The sequence below is a fragment of the Heliconius melpomene genome, chromosome 19 (assembly GCF_056956725.1).
Source record: "Heliconius melpomene rosina isolate 202511_hmr_F chromosome 19, ASM5695672v1, whole genome shotgun sequence".
Lineage (NCBI taxonomy): Eukaryota > Metazoa > Arthropoda > Insecta > Lepidoptera > Nymphalidae > Heliconius > Heliconius melpomene.
This window is the reverse complement of record NC_140407.1, coordinates 3365886-3384405: the sequence shown is the minus strand read 5'-3', so window position 1 is coordinate 3384405 and position 18520 is coordinate 3365886. Positions and strand designations below refer to the sequence as shown.

The 18520-nt window shown below is 31.5% G+C and overlaps 1 protein-coding gene across 1 annotated transcript in view; it reads left to right on the top strand.

The window, feature by feature from the left end:
• LOC146528369 (uncharacterized) overlaps positions 1 to 16338 on the top strand; it is a 32524-nt gene extending 16186 nt beyond the window's left edge. The window contains exons 2-3 of the mRNA XM_085203311.1: positions 14486 to 14673; positions 15156 to 16338. Coding sequence (XP_085059437.1) covers positions 14486 to 14673; positions 15156 to 15404 — 437 coding nt within the window. The 3' untranslated portion in view covers positions 15405 to 16338. The remainder of the gene's footprint in view (positions 1 to 14485; positions 14674 to 15155) is intronic.
• The last annotated feature ends 2182 nt before the right edge of the window (positions 16339 to 18520 follow it).

Here is an 18520-nt window from a genome sequence, read left to right as displayed (position 1 = left end):
TAAAAGAAGTGAGATGTAAATGTATGCCAAGTTCAATGGTCAGTCCTGAAATTAATTTTAACAATATAAAATATTTTATAACAACTGAAAATGTCCATTCTTCTTACAACTTGGAGACTTTATTTATGTGTAATATCTGACTTGGCCAGTTTTCATATAAATTTACAATAGAATCTGAATAGAATAGAATTTGAATACATTTATTTATATCGATGTAAATTAATTTGAAAACTGGCCAAGTCAGATATTACACATAAATAAAGTCTCCAAGTTGTAAGAAGAATGGACATTTTCAGTTGTTATAAAATATTTTATATTGTTAAAATTAATTTCAGGACTGACCATTGAACTTGGCATACATTTACATCTCACTTCTTTTATCGCTGAAAGCATATGTTTTATTACTGAACTTGGCTTTCATTTTACATTTATGTTTTTGATGGGATATCATTACTTTTTGTACAGAAATCATAAGTAGAAAGGTTTATAATGTAATCAAAATCAAAATATTCTTTATTCAATTTGGCCATTACAAGTACTTTTCCTATAGGAAGCTACTACGGCAAGAAACTCAAGAGTTGCTCTTTTTAAAACATAGTTTAGAGTAAGGGCTTCATAGGACATTTCTGTTCGCCGAATAAACCAAGTAGGACACCATTGTGATAATACACTTCTATCTATATCAATATATATAAAAGGACTTGTTCTCACTGACTGAGGTAAGACGCACGCACAGCCGTAGCCGCTGTGCGTAGGAACGTGAAATTTGGACAGATATTTACTTTCGTAATCTGGATATCCACTAAGAAGGGATTTTGAAAAATTTTTACCCTAAAGGGGTGAAATAGGGGTTCAAAGTTTGTATGGAAAAAAAATTAAACCGGCACCGATTTTTATGAAATTTGAAATTTAGATTTTTAAAAGTATTAAATTGAACACGTGTTTCATCGTTTTCCAGAATTCTCCCTCTAAGGGTGCAAATAAGGGGTTGAAAGTTTGTATAGATTTTTTTTTAAATCGGCACCAATTTTTATAAAATTTGAAATTCAGACTCTTAAAAGTATTTAATTGAACACATGTTTCATGGTTTTCTAGAGTTCTTCCCCTAAGGGTGCCAATAAGGGGTTGAAAGTTTGTATGGAAAAATCTTTTAAACGCCACCGATTATTATAAAATTTTTAATTTATACTCTTAAAAATGTTTAATTGAACATATGTTTCATGGTTTTCTAAAATTCACCCCCTAAGGGTGCAAATAAGAGGTTGAAAGTTTGTATGGAAAAATCTTTAAATCGCCACCGATTTTTATAAAATTTGAAATTTACTCTTAAAAATATTTCATTGAACATAAGTTTCGTGGTTTATTTTAATTCATCCCCTAGGGGTGTAAATAAGGGGTTAAAATTTTATATAGAAAAATCTTTAAATCGCCACTGATTTTTATAAAATTTGAAATTGAGACTCTTAAAAATATTTTATTGAACACGTGTTTCAAAGTTTATTAGAATTCACCCCTAAGCAATAAGCAAGCGAAGCTGCGCGCGTCCGCTAGTACTGTACAAATCTACTGCAGCCTTTATTTCGGAAGTAGCTCCGTACGTAGTTAAGCAAAGCATGTCTTCTTTAGAAGAGTAAGGATTCCCGTTTCGAGCGCTAGTGTAGATACTTAAATCATTCCAGTTACGCCATACGTATTCTACTATAGTCTCGCGCAATTTATTAGTTTGTTGTATATCAATACGCTCAAACGAAGAATATGCAATAGCATGGAAGAGACAGCTCCCATCGGGAGGCATTGGAACAATTCGGTGTAAGTTCTTGTTTCAACCACAAGCAATTCTATTGAACGACTCATTGTTCAACATGTCTTGGAAAAAATATAAACAATAAGTTTATTAAGTGCTGACGGTACCAATCTGAATTGATATGATCCCAAGGTCGACTCCGTTCTCTGCCGTTTTCACAAGTGTTCCTAAAACCAGTAAAATCATGAAACTCAGGCCAAAAAAACCATTAAAATATGAGCGGCTTCGTACAATAAAATATATCTAATATAATTAGATATTTACTTTTTTATTATGGTCAATAATATTATGTTTTATTACTCTTAAGACGATATTTAATTATATATGAAAATAGATTATACAGGGTGGAAGAGGCAGCGCTTCTTTTATTGAAACTGCATATAGGGTGATATATTTCAAACCCACACCTAAGAAATTAAACAAGGTACCTCAACAGTTTGGACGTAGGATTTTTTTTTCATTTCACGATTTTTATCCATACCTGTATTTCGTGTGACGCACACATACGTGTGCGACGTTTCCGATTTGACAGGTAAGTGTGTGCGTGCCTATGTTATACTTTACAAATGGCGTTTTATTTTAAAACGATAATTTTATTATTTATTTTGTTTGAAAAAATAACTTTTTCATTTTTGAGAATTTTTTTTTTTCCGAATTATATTAGGCTTTTATAGAGTAGTTTAAACTGTGGTTTCATTTAAAGTGGTGCTGACAATTCCACCCTGTATTTATCTATGAATCTCGACTATAGTTTTTATTTTGTTGATTAATTGACAGTTGTCAGATTTGAAAGTAATGAATGTATGCTGCGTTTAGAAATCTGATATATTAATTAATATTTTTTTCTAATTTTATTATTTTGTTGGAATAACTCAACACGCAATGCCTCCAGAGTTCGATGGAAAGAGGGGAACTGAGTGTCTTAACAGTAGGTTCCCTCTCTCTACCCCGCTATGTGTGGGATACATCGTAAAGCGGATTTATTTATTTTTTATTATTTTGTTTAAGTAATTTTTAATTTTCTCTTTTTTTCTCTTATTTTTTTTACTAACAATTACTTAAATTTTTACTGTTAATAATTACTTTATAATTACTTCTGTTAAGATAGCTGGTAGGCTGACAATATATCAAATTAAAAATAAAATCAGCTTCACGCTGTATCCCGCACACAGCAGAGTAGACAGAGGGAACCTAGTGTTAATACACTCAGTAACCCCACTTTCCATCGAATTCTGGAGGCATTGCGTGTTGAGTCGCGGAACTCTCCGCCGCGCCTTGCCTCGACACCAGAGCGAAGAAATGGAAATATAAGTTTAAATAAATATTTCATTTCCTCGAGTGGGAATCGAACTCACTACCAGTCGGTTTAACAGTCACACTTTGTGCCCCTGTGCCACGACTGACCTTACAGATAGTATATTATTCTTAAATTTTATATATATTTCTATCAATATAATTATTTTTTTTTATATTTATTTTTTAGTGTATTTTTTTTCTGTTTTAGGGTTCTGTACCTCGAAAGCAATAAAACAGAACCCTTATAGGATCTTATATAGGACTTAGTACTTAAATATTGTAATAATAATTTAATATCAAATACGTTAATCGACTATGCAAATACTCTTAGTATAATAAGTACTAAAACATATGTTTAAATTATAATAAATAATAATGAAGGATGTTAATCCATTTATTATATTTTTATATTTTTACGTGAAGCCCTTGAAGTCCACATGATGGCAGGCTTTGTCAGGACATAAATTAGAGGCATTTTCAGCTACAAATGGAGACATATCTTATCTTAAAATATACTTGAAAGCATCATGTTGTTTTAGATGGCTTACGTAAGTAATAGTGAAGTTAGTCTACAAAACAAATAAAATATTTACTAACGTGTGACATAAATAAAAGCAAATATATATAAATAATGCATTGCTCTTATTTTGTTGGCAGGCGCTACACTATAAGTAAATGTACCTAATTGAATCTATTTATTGAAAAATTATAAGAAAATGTTAAAAAAATACTAGTTTCGGATTTTTTCCTTTACATACACCCAATTACTTAACCGGATGCTAAATTTCACCATTCTAGGTCATCTGGAACTTGGTTAACATTAAGGTCTATAGGTCAGTCACCCCCCTTAAAATTTACGATTTTTGGACGTCATTATCTAAATAACTGTTTGAGCTGTGTTTATAAAATTTAATGCACGTATACAGATAGGGGGTCTAAATATTTGAGCCAAATATGACAGCTTTAGATGGAATAGTTTTTGAGTTACGAATAGGTAAAAAGTGGCTTCAAATGGTTCGTGTAAAATAACACACGGTGCTGCTCGCCAGTTTTGTTTGTAAAAAAACTTGGCTACGCGCGGCCGCGCGTTTTAAATAGCGTCTTGACTGAACTAAATGCCGCACTTGTCTCATCAAAGCAAGGAAATAAATATAATTAATTGCGCAAATTCAGATTCAAACCCACTAAGATAGCGTTTACCCAGTTCTACTGCGCCACGAGGGTTTCACAGTATTATTTATCCTATATCTTATAAAACAAAGTCGCTTTTTGTGTCTGTCTGAACTTTCTAACTCTTCTTCTTCTAAACCACCCAACGGATTTGGATGCGGTTTTCAGCATTAGGTCGAGTATCTCTCAGGGAAGGTTTATATATAGTTTATTATTTGTACATTCTTATGTAAATTAACATAAATACGATAAATGTGCATATAGTCCTACCCGCTGAGACACTTTCGCGCATGCGCTGCTTTAATGGTAAATACTACATGAAAAAAGTGTACTGGAGTATTGTTTCTCTTAATAAGATCTACAAAAAAGTCCGCGATGGCATATTCGTATTTTTTAAGAATAACGTGTAGTGATCATATTTCTGTCTAAAAATAGTAATTTCAATATATTTTTTACTGTGAGGGATATTTTTCCATAATGGTATTAATCCTTATCCTTTAAAATACTTTATTAAATTTCTACGTTAAACGAAGATAAAATTTGCTTTTTAAACTATTTCGAAATTGCGAATAGTTTTAGAGAAAAACGCATTTAATTATTGACACATCACGCCGTTCACACATCAACTGTATCGAGTCAAGTTTCACTTATCCCTTACTCTCAGCATATAAATAAGTATATTAGTTACGTTGGCCATTTAATGTAGATCAAAACTGTCTTTTCTGTTTTTCATTTTAATAAGTACTTTAGAAGTTGTTACAATATCAAAAAATCCTTGCTGCGAAACGCGCCTCGCAACGTTATGCTTATACAAGCGAGTCCGCCGCGCCCGCCTGCCTTATACGCATCGGTGGTTCAGTGGTAGAATGCTCGCCTGCCACGCGGGCAGCCCGGGTTCAATTCCCGGCCGATGCATTCTATTTAATTTTCGTCACAGGCAGCCACGTAGCTTGCTTTTCATCAGAGACAGAATACCCTCTTCAGCATTAACCACAAGCTCGAAAAAAAAAAAACCCGCCTGCCTTTATAGCAACGATGATTTAGATGCGTTTGCACGTATTGGAAAATTCGAGTTGAATGTATTATTTAATGTCATTTAACTATCTAAAATAGTAATTTAAATATATTTTAATAAATACTTGAAAAGATTAGTAGCACAGATTTAAAATTACGGTACCTACTAAAAAATCCTTGCTGTGTAAAACAATTGGAAAATCCTTATTGAAACTACGAAAATGCGGGTTGCATTAGGGTTTAATTAATTTTCACATTATCTTAAGTGCTTTGCAAACATACATTATATGAATAATCCAGTAGTAAAAGCGGGCGAAGCCGCAATAGGGTCGCTAGTTAATTATATTTAGAAAACCTGTACCAAAACATGCTTTGAGTCATGTAGGCTTAACGGCTTAAGTACCTGTAATACTTGTTAATGAGAATTAGAATTGAAATTGTTCTGCTTACAGTAATAAAATATAACTACTGGACTGGTTTATACTATAACTAAATCGTATATTTTAATGGAAATGGTGTCACTTGTGACTTCATCTGTGTAATTTTTATGTGGAGTCTTATGGTATTTAATTGAATATAAATAAACTTATGAATTTTAATAAAATAATTATATAAATTGTGTAATAATCGTTAAATTTCTACACACTCGCCTTGTTGATTATATCATGAAACTTGTATCTACTTATTTGTTAAGTGCATGTAATTAATATAAACGGTATTTCTTTCCCAAAATTAAGAAAATAAAAATAAGATAAGATGACTTCTAAATTAGAACTTCTAATAGGTACGTTCTAGTATTTTTATTAAAATAAACTTTCTGTAAATAGAATAGGCCATTGGTTCATGTAAAACACAAATTACTTTATCAGTTTCCAATTTTTTCAAAATTATATAACAAAATACATATGTATAGACAGACATACACTTTCAAATTAAATATATAATTTTGACATCTTAATAGATAATAATATAACCGGTTACGCTTTTATGTCATTATATTATAGCAAAACTTCAATATATTTCAATTAAACTCACCTGTCGATAAATGCTTAAAGTTAAAATATTACTTAAAAAGGCATACGACGTGTGAATTGTTTATACGAAACACAGCTGCAGAAGGCAGGTGAATGGCGAAGTCTAAATCTTTTTAATCTTGTCAAATTTGACGTCGATTTTGCTCCATTATCTGTTAATTAGTTTATTAAAATAGTTTTATATATAATTTATAGATGCTTTCAATATTTAATCACTATATAAATAAATATTAAATGTTGGTTTATAAGTTATGTTTGAGGGTTATAATTGCTGATTTGATGGAGATATTAGTGTTTTATTTAACGCTTATAAGTGAATAATGCAATTGTATTAAAAATGTAGTAAAGCTTTTACTTTATTCTTAGTTTTAGTTCTAGTTTTCAAGTAATAATTAAAATTTAGCTATATATTTTTTACTTATTTAAGAGAACGTAGTGTTAAGACACCCTGTTCTCCACTTTCCGTCGAACTCTGGACGCGGCGTTGATACCACAGCGAAGAAATCAAAATAATTAATATTTCATTTCCTAGAGTGGAAATCGAACCTACAACTTGTCACGTTCACACACTTGTGCCCCTGCGCCACGACTAGACTCAAAACTTTAACTTACCTCATAACTTAACTTTATTGGTTGCTTGTTAAACTCAATTTCAATGTAAATTAACGACGAGTCCACCATCTCATTTGAGAAAATCTGAAACGTCGATTTCGAAACCACCGGAATGCGTATTCTGACCAAATCGGTGGCGAAGTATTAAATAAATAATTACACATTTGTCATTGTCGAGGAATTCTTTGAGAGGACTACCGAGCGAAATGCATACCGTATTTGGACCTGCACCGGACCAGACCTGCCGACCAGCAGGACTGCAGGACTGCAGGTGGACCAATTACGGACAAGCAAAAAGTTTGGACAAATTGTGAAATGCCCGCGTGAACGGACTCCGCCATTGCATACGAACTAATGTTAGCTTTGTTTACTGTAAAACTTGACTGACTGGTTGATCGTCGTCTGGTTTCTTACGGTTAATTTTATTCTAGTCGGATTTTTATTTGAATTTTGTCAAATGTGCTGCAATAATTGGTAACATTACGTCTTGCAATTAAAGTCATATTTGGAGGATAAAACACGTCAATGAGTTCCGCCCCTTAACACGCGATTTCTTGAAAATTGGGTGGCAGGTGAGGTACGGAGCGTCTCAGGACTTGATTCCGTCTCGCTACCCTGCTCCGCTTATCTTTTTAGGGTTCCGTACCTTAAAAGGAAGAAACATAACCCTTATAAGATCACTTTGTTGTTTGTCTGTCCCTCTGTCAAGAACATTTATCCCGATATCACGTGGATGTATCAATTTGAAATTAATACCAAATATTCAGGGTCTATGATCCCTTAAAGTACAGAAAAAAACATGCTTCTAACTCAGCGTAATCAAAAGATACAAGCATTTTGCTACTTAATATATCAAAGTTATTTATCGTTTCCTTACTGAACTATACCTACATAAATACAATTTAAGTTTAAAATATTAGCAAATAACTTCATAAATAGTCAAAGTATATAATATTGGGTTTAATAGAGCCTTAAAGTCGTGTAATTTAAGCTTCAGTTTTAATTGCAATATTTGAAGTTATAGCATAAATTAACTCTATACTGCTGTATAAATAGTAATAGTTTCATAATTTCACGATGAGGTAGTACAGGTTAATTATCTGTATAAATAAATTTTAAATTTTATATTTTTATTAGTATTTAATTTCATTGTTAATAATATTAATTGAAAATAAGATAAAGATTCCGGCTTCCCAAATCAATCCCGACCATTTTTTGTAGATACAATATTATCTTAAATTTAATTTTTCTTTAAGACTTATAATTATAATCTTGCAACTTACAAAATAGCAATGATGGTGACCATATATAGTAAATTAAATTACTTACATATTTTAATAGTCTAAAATATAAATCGCCATGGGTAATCCATGAGTAATGGGGAGTGGGGGCCAAGCTTGACATATTGCAACCTTCATTTTTCACATAAAAACTTAGCTGAAAATCTCATTTGATGAAAATACTATTAAAATACGTAGGTATATTATAAAATTTAATATAATATTATTGTATAAACGCTAGAAAATCCATTATAAATTGCATATGGCAATAAAAATTAAAAGCCGTGAAAGCGATAAACTATTTTCTTGATATCTCTATCCCTTTCGTGCATTCGTATTTAATCATGCTCGAGACGAGGACAGTGATAAGGCAGCCATGATAAGCGTCCGTCAAGTTTTTGCTGAAGCCTGCTATTATTGTTTCACGCATAATAAAATTAAAATAAGCCTTATTAAAATAGCAATAGGTGCTATATTACAATGATTTTACACGGACCGCTGTAGATTTGTAATAGGTATGGCTGAGACCAAAATGTAAATCATTTTTATCTTTTCCAGTTTATCAAAAGAACTAATTGAGATTTGCAACGCTAAATCAAGAAAATATTTTTTATTAAGTGCTCTTCCGATCTAACATTTGCAATTTATGAAGCAACAACATGTAGACACTTACAATTGGCTTATGTTTCATAGGCTACTGGCAAAAACAGAAGAAAAATAATCGCAAAAAATGTTTATGCACAGATTATAATTGAATTGAAATGTTCTACTTCATATAAAACATTATTATTTTTTTTATAATGTGGCGTAGCGCCTGACTGTAAAATGCAACTAACGCGGAATTTTGATATTCTCATTATGATAATAAGATAATACAAGATAATACACCAGCAACTTGCTCTTCAATATGGCCTTGTAGAATTGGAGGTGCCTTACTACAGGTACAATCCCATGTCAGTTCTTGAAAATAGCTGTGCTTTGCTCTACTGGGATCGGTCTATTATTACTGACAGGTATATTGTTGCCAATAGACCTGATATAGTACTAGTAGACCGAGTGGCGCGCCGCGCAGTGATTGTTGACGTTACTATGCCACATGTTGAAAATCTCGTGAAGGCCGAAAAAGAAAAACAATCAAAATATTTGGACCTAGCCCATGAGATTACCGCCATGTGGGATGTCAACGCGACTATCATTGTCCCGATAGTGGTTTCGGTTAACGGTTTAATAGCGAAAAGCCTAGACCAACACCTTAAGAGGCTATCGCTTAGCTGTTGGATCAAGAACCGGATACAGAAGGCAGTATTACTTGAGACGGCACATATTGTACGGAGGTTCCTCTCTCTGGAGCCCTAGCCACCGATGGCTTGGACCCTTGTCCCGCCTCGGAAGAGTGGTTTTTTTATATTTTTAAATGTATCTGTTTTTTTATAATAATTTATATTTAAAAATGTAAAATTGATTCGCTAATTTAATAAAAGTATATGCTTTATAAGTTTAGTTGCGCCGCTCAATACACAATATTTTGAAAATTGGGTGGAAAGTGCCGGAACGGAGTGTCCTAACTCTTAGCACTAGTTTCCCTGCTACATAATACAGATACAGCTTAGTATCTATTCATCATCATCATCAGCCCGTCCTCGTCCAGTGGACATAGGCCTCTCCAATGGCACGCCACTGAGCTTGATCTATTAGCAGTTTAGTATCTATTTTCACTATAATTAAACAATTTCTACAACTTAACACTTATTTTGAAATAATCCGCATGTTTCTAGCCAGACCGCAAAAAATACATTTGTTATAAGTTCAAATATTTCCTCCACAAAATTGTCTCGAGAATTGAACACGCAACTATCAAATCGTCAAGATATCTAAATAGCACAACGCGACGGCGACTAATAAAGCTTCAAAGCAAATAACTAATTGCAACAACATTTTAAACTTAAAGGAAAACGGTTCTTGATCACGTTTTCTTATTTACAAGCTTCCTTCGTTAATTGAATAGGTACTAATAACGCTAGTGTTTAACGCTACGCAAAGTTAATACTCTAGAATCTAGATACTTGTCTCAGTGCGTTTGACATAAATAGTCTAAATGCTATTTATATAATTAATTATTACTTTGAAATTTGATTTCTAAGTTGTTAAGTCTAATCATCTTAGGATCTGTAGAATTTATTACGTTAATACTATAGTAAAATTCCAGTACAGAATAAATTGAATCTGTTTTGTTATTCTATTCTAAGTTAAGTATAATATAAATAAATGCAATACAGCAAGTGCCTATTGCATTTCTGAAACCTGAGCCATTTTTCAAGCAACATGATCATTTGCTTCAATGGAGAGCGATTAGAATGATCCAATTAAACTGCGACATTGACAACTAAATCCCATTAAATTCCACATAATTGGCCGCCATTACGCGTCTGTCACAACAAAATGGCGACGGGGGGAATAAATACGTTTAGAAATGGATATTATATCTTCATTAGCGTACGGTAGCGCATTCACATGTCTGAGGTGGATGGCCATAGAAATAGTTTGTGTTTTATCACTTGACTCGGCTATTCTTTGCTTTACTGGTATTCTCTGTTCATTGTGAACTCGATACAAGGTCGACTGACTGAGCTGTCTAGTGCTTATCGAACATTTATTTTATATAAAAATAATATTTTCTTTGTTAATATTTAGAAACATGTTTTAAATGATTTGTTGAGGTGTTATCGAAAATCTACCTTTTATAACTTAATGTTATCGTTCATGTTGTTGTTTAAAATAGTTCAATGAAAAGTTATTTCATTTTAAGCTTCAAATGAGTTTTGGATTAAATAAATTCAAGGTCACGATATATTGCAGTGAATTTATTTACACGCCGTTTCTTATTGAATACTTAATTTAACAATTAATATTTATTGTCAGTAACCCTGATTAAAATAAAAAGTTCATATGTCTGAATTAAAAGATTAAAATTTATTTAATTTTTAAGGTTAAGTCTTACGTTTTTGAATTTAGTAATGCAAGAAAAAATTGAAATTTTATTTTGACCCATTTGTTGTAATATTTGGTATTTGATTGAAAAAATCGGCGAAAAATGAGAAAAGGAGTGGCTTAACACTAGGATCCCTCTGCCAAAAACAAGCTGATAATATGTTAGACGCTACACGATTTGCAAATAAAGGTTACGATTACAAAGGATCAATAACCGACATTCGTATGTTACAAAGGCCTAAAGGAAATTGAAATATTAACATTTCAATTGATTTCATTATCGCATCAAACAATAAGACATAAAATTAAAGTTTATTAAATGAATACTAAAACGCATAAATGGTAATATGAGTATAAATTGCTTATTGCTCTTTTGTTTATCAGAATTAAAGCAAATGCATGAATAATTAATATTATAATGCTATTGTACATAATAATAGTGATGGACGCTTAGATATGTTTTTTTGTTTAATAATAAAATAATAAACATTTTTAGCTTACCTTGCGTATTATGTGGCAACTCTGTGTTTTCCTTCTCAGCATTTAAGAATTAAAGTTAAGTTTTGTTTCTTTATTATTATTATATGCTTTTTCGTGTAGTGTCGCAGCTGTATTTTGACATACCTATTTGATACCTATAAGAAAATTAAGCATTTATTCTTAAATTGTTTATATAGCTAGCTACAATAAATAATACAGGCCGTTCATTTTTACACAACGAAATTCGATTCGATTTTGACAATTCTTTTGTTACAACGTCTAATCATGTTAACATCATTATAATTATCTTTTTTCTTCTCTATCTTTTATTTTTACATCCTTAGGATAATACCTTACATACATACATATATAATATATTGATAAATTACAGATTAATAATGTATAATTTACGTTCGAAAGTTGAATATTATATATCGATATATTGTTGTTATGATTTAATTTTAATCGATCGATTAACCTGTTAATAGGTCGTTTGCCCACCGGAAGAAGGACAATGGGCGATGTAAACGCCATTTCACGGCGCACTGATTATGTTTCATATTACATATTCTAATCATAGGCTATTGACACGAAAATTTAATTTCATTTGGATTATGTAAAATTTATTGTTATTGTTTTCATACAAATATTATTGCATAATTTTTTATTGTTTTTTTCGTAATTTGACACTTGCTATACACCTTGAGCTTTTAAAAGTAAAAAATAATATTCAATGCTTTCTTATCAATAATAAAATTCATCCATTTCCCCAGTCTGGTTAAAATGTGCCACTCGAAAGACATTGTCTTGCATTCGGAAAAGTGGACAACGGAGAGGCTCACCACTAGACCGCATAAATTGTTTTAATTTCTCAACTCTGTTTCATAAAGGCAAGCGTTTGACTACTACCACTCAGCGCTCAATGTCCCAAAAATTGACGGAAAACGGAGAGCGTAGAGTCTTAATATTAGATTTCCTCTGCCTATTCTACTATTCTTTTTTTTTTCATTTTAATATAACAAATGTGCTGTTAAACATTGTCTTGAATTTAGAAATAATAATATAACAAATGTACAAGCAATTAAATTTTGTTAATATACGTCACCTACCAATGACATAAATTAATTCAAAAGTAGCTTGGCCCTAATTGAATACTGATTAGCTGATTTAATTATATCTATGTCAAAAATTCCATTTTAATATACACATATAGATATTCTGTGGTTTTTAATGTAGAATATGCATATTTAAAAGGTATTAAAACGTTAAAATATTTAAGAGTCGGGATATTAAAGTAAGTTATCAATGAAATGGTGAACTTTTAAAACCTGTACTTTCAAAGTCAATAGACATAAAGAAATATATCCATAATATTAATGTTAAACATGACTAATCCTTTTCTTAATTTTTAATTTAAATTATTCCTCTGAAAAATTTTTTTTAATTGTTCGGCTAAAAAGCTTCGTAACCCATGTTACGTGTTATTTGCATATTCCATAATATGCAAATTATTTTTACGTTAATAAATATTCTGATCATCGTGGTGCGCCAGAGCCCGTATTTATAAACCGCTCTCAATTGTACGATGGCTCTCAAGATCGTTCTCAGTGTTGAGCTCAATTTTCTGCCCAGTTTTAGGGACATTGCGTATTGGGGGGTGAATGTCAACACCAAGCTATGTACAAAGCCATGAAATTAAAATACTTCATTCTCCCGAGTGGGAATAGAACCCACAATCATCGCGCTTACTGTCAAAAGCTGTGCCACTGCACAACGGCGACTTCATTTTAAGAAACACATCAATAATTTGATAAGTATGCTTCTAATATATACAAAGTTTATCAGCTACAAGCTTTCGGTTGTATAATTGATTAAGTTACAACATTTTTATCAAATTTCACTAACATTATAAAATAACTCTCTGATAGTTATGGCTAATTCTGCTTGAAAAATTGATCCAATGAGAACTTAGATAGCACAGTGAAAGAGCTTCAGACTTTAACTCGATGGTTATGGGTTCCACTCTTGCAGGCCTGATTTTTTCAGCTGCGCTGTATCCCGCAAAAAGCAGGGCAAACAGAGGGAACCTGGAAACCTAGTCTAACAGACATCGTTTCCATTAAGATTCCCTAATTCCCCGCTTTCCACCGAAATCTCGAGGCATTACCTTTTGAGTGGTGGAACTTAACGCCTAGCTTTGCCTTTTTGCTAAAGTGAAGAAATTAAAATATTAATTATCTTAATTATTTAAAGAAAAAATATAAATTATTTTGCTCTATGCATGTAACGTGCTACGTAAGAAATATATTTTATGTTATGTGAATTTAAAAAGTTGACATCGTTAAATAGGAATTACAAGATAAATTTTATAGAATACTATTTTTCAACTACCAATAAGCTACAAATGGACATGAGAAATTTCTTGCTACACATTCACATTTCTATTTATGGAAGAATAGTTCTTTGTCATTAGGAATAGCAACTATTGTATTCATATTTCGATTTCGATTCCGCCATCCTCAATAACATCTTATTTATTTTAACGAAAACGCTTGTGTATTACAAAATAAAAAGTAAAGTGTATAATAAATTCATAAAATTTTAGTTAATTATCTATTAATATATTATCTATAGTATGCATAAGACAATTTTTGTTTTAAACAGTATAGCATTATTAATTACTAAAACATTAGTTCAATCAAGTTCTTTATTTAAGGCGTTGGTTTTGAAAGAGTATGTTAAAACTAATGTCACAACATTTAAGTATGTAAAAGTTTAAATTTATTTATAAATTATTTTTCTTATAGCCGGTGTCCCTAGCGGTCCCCCAGTTGTGCGATGTCAATTACGAAAACACAAGCCGAATAGAAAACCTAGGACGCCCTTCACGACGCAGCAACTTTTGGCTTTAGAAAAGAAATTTCGAGACAAGCAGTACTTAAGCATCGCAGAAAGAGCAGAGTTTTCTTCATCGTTGCGATTAACAGAGACCCAGGTCAGTAGTTTATGTGGACATATCATTTATAAATAAAATTGTTATCGATGAATATCTTTCCTTGATATTCGTGATATTTTTGGTATGAAACAAAGATAATAATGCCAAAAGGTTAAAATTTATTCTGAAATCCAAATCTGGACATAAGTTTAAAAGGTTATCGTTTTTGTAAATGTATAATTGACATCTGTTCGAATAGTTGATTTTCCAAGTATATTTTCAAAAGCAATGCTTCCATGTTTTAGACAATTGATATTAACTTAGATATTTATGTCTTGTATGCTGAAAATACATCGTATCAATACAAACCACTTATCTGGTGTGGTAAATGTTAAAAGTTAACATTTACCGTTTATGGAAATTATGTGTAAACACAGTGTGTGCTGCGTAATCGAACTTTATAATATTTTGCGACGTATGTTGTACAATTTTAAGAGATATTGACTAATTTCTAATGGCTGTATTTTACAATTTTTTTTCAGGTCAAAATATGGTTCCAAAATCGTCGTGCAAAAGCGAAGCGTTTGCAAGAAGCTGAAATAGAGAAGCTACGGCTGTCTGCTAGACCACTTCTGCCTTCGTCGTTTGCATTATTTGGTGGCGGTGGTGCGCCCCCTCTTTTTGCTGCCATGGCAGCAGCCACGAGGCCTCAGCTGAGCTTCCTCGGAGGACCTCCGTCACACCAGCATGCAATAAATATGAATATACTAAATTCCCTACAACCGCATTGACCGCAACAGCACGCGGTGGCGCGTGAACAACCACCATCTTCCTAAAATGGCGGCCAGACTGACAGTTTAATCGCTCGGATATGCGAACTAGTACAAGTGAATATTAAAAATATATATAAAAACACTGTGGTGTTTTATAGTGCCAGTACTTAATTTTATATATTTCAAAATGATTATTTTTAATATGTTTTATCTTTTAAATTAATAGCAAACTTGTAATTAGTAAAAAATGCAAATCTGATTTACTACATTAGGTCAATTTATGATAATTATTCAATCGATAAGTGCAATTCTTTCGTTTAGATCATAACCATAGCTAAAATAAATATTTTATGTAAATATAGAATTAAACTAGTTAATAGTCGATTTGTTATATAATATATACGTATAATTCCTCTAATATCGGTAATAAAATGTATAATTAACATGATTATTTATTTTTTTAAGTATGTTATTAAACATAATATAATAGACATTTATTAATGGCAGATGATCGCTGATTATTTAATTCTAGAGCAATTTACTTTAAATGCATATATAAAATATCATTTTTATGATTTCTAATTTAGTCGACTTTACTATTATGGCTTCCACTTTTCTGTCAAATTTCTAAGCTGAATTAGTAATTAGAAACATAAAACTCCTATTACCTATAATAAATGTTAGTTTTGATTTTTATGTTTTTTACATAATAATCCCTTTTGGTTTGTCTTTGTCTTCTGTAATTATAAGAATTATATATACCTAATATATATTTTATTTGTATTTTACATAAAAAAATATTCATAAGTGATTGTAAATATAAACTAATTTATTGCGTACGTAAGTGTAATATAAGTTGACTTACGATAATATTCGACTTTTATTTAACAAAATTTCTAAATATAACGATAAAGGATGTCTTTAATCAATTAAAATTGTTCATGGTGTTGCATAATATCCGTAAATTGAAAACAATAAATCATCAAAACTTACTGTTTACGCTTTAATAAAATGAAGTTGTCCTCACTTTTGTGTTTTTAATGGGCCTCCATATCGTGCTGCTAGAAAACAAAAAATATTGTATATGAAATAAACTTTTTTTTTCAGCTTCACGCTGTATCCCGCACGCAGCAAGGTAGGCTGACAAAAATTAGTGTTAAGACACTCCGTTTCCCACTTTACGTCGAATTCTTGAATGCTCATATATCATAGAAAAATAATATCATAAACTAGGTAAGAACAATATGAAATACTATTGAGAGAGTAAAATAATAAAATCAAGGTGAAACATTGATATTTTTAAGCTTCTTAGATGGAAAGAATACTGCAACATCAAAGACGAGTACTTTACTGGTTCTCTTAAGAAGATCTCAGTAGTGATCTCAAGGAGCAGGTCTTTAGAAAAACATGGACAAAACAAAAATCATGTTGTAGCCTATGTTACACCTGCTCCCATATTGGTTGTGCCCTGTCTACCTACAAAGTTGAGACTAAAGAGCCCAGCTAGACCAGTCCGACGTCGAGAATTTTCCAACTAGGTCCTTATGACGTAATGGCATTTATGTCATAATTTTAAATTCTCAACCATGTCATAAACAAATAAACCTCCATGTTCTTTTGACAAGTTTTATAAGATAATTTAAAATTTTTTTAATATTAATTCAATAAAATTTTGATTGAATTATCGCAAGCAACGATCAACACTTGTCAATTTTAACCGCAAACTGTGTTAACCTAATTTGTTTTGACTACTTACTGAGTGCTTCCGATAAGTTTGGATTATTAAATTTCAACTAGATTTAATGTAATAAAATATTTATTTTTATAACTTTTCATTTGTGCACTTGTGTTTTGTATCAGCAACAAAAAAATATACCAAGCATAATAAAGAGCGTAAAAGTTTATTACCATTTTTAACATTCTCCTAGTACCAAAAGGGGGGGGGGGGGTTAAATATAGTTAAGTCCTTTAATTTATAAAGGGACCTTTAATTATTAAATCTTTAATAGGAACGCAATAATAAAATCACAAAGTCTCGTCAGAAGCAATAAAAAAATTAATAAGTATTATAAATTCTTCGATACTCATAATAAAACTCATTAAACAACTTTATTATGGAACTAGCTAGTTAAAATTATAAATTTATGGTGTGTTTGTTTATACACATATTGATTTTATTTATTTTTATCCATTGCAAAGATTCGCTATATTAAATATATTTTGACAGCTTTCTACTTTTTTTATATAGCAGAAGAGGATCTAGTGGCAAGTCACTCCCCGAGTCACTCTCTGCTTTCCGAGCGAATTCAAGACATTGTGACATTGTGGCGTTGAACAACGGAACTTATCGCCGCGGTCTATCTTACACTAAATGTTCCCAGAAATGAGATTTGTACCCATAATCACAATTTTTATATCAGGCTGTACTGACCCAAAGCGCCATAAATGCCTCGACAGTAAAGTCAATTTTAAATCCAAGCAAGATGCAATTGTAATGCAAATTTGTTTTAAACATTTATAATTTGAAGCTACTCTTGCAATTAGATTGTCTACAAGATAACATTCCGGTTTACTACTAGTAAGACACTTCGGTACCTCGCTTGCACCTAATATAGCTATAGCATATATACATGCTTTTGGTAAGCTTTTAAGTTTTAAATTTTACTTCTAAATAATTATTTTTATACGTTCATCAGTATATTTTTTCTTTTTTTCAGTTTCACGCTGTATCCCACTGCGTTATATAGCATAGTAACTAAGGGAACCTAGTGTTAAGACACTCCGTTCTCTACTTTCCGCCAAGTTCTTCGAAGCTCTACGTGTTGAGTGCACTACTCAAAGCCGGACTTTTGCCTTCGTGCCAGATTGAAAAAATGAAAATATTAATAAAAAAAATAATTCAATCTTAGTGTGAGTGACGATCGAACCCACAACCGTCGCGTTAAGCTTACAATCACACCCTTGAACGGCTGCGCCACGACCACCTCAAGAATGACATTATTAAATACAATTTTATAATAATAAATCAATCACCTTCATTTATTTTTATAGAAAAAACTTCATTTATTTCTACATAAATAACATAAATATGGATCAATGAGCGTCACATTAATTCATCGACATCACAAAAACCC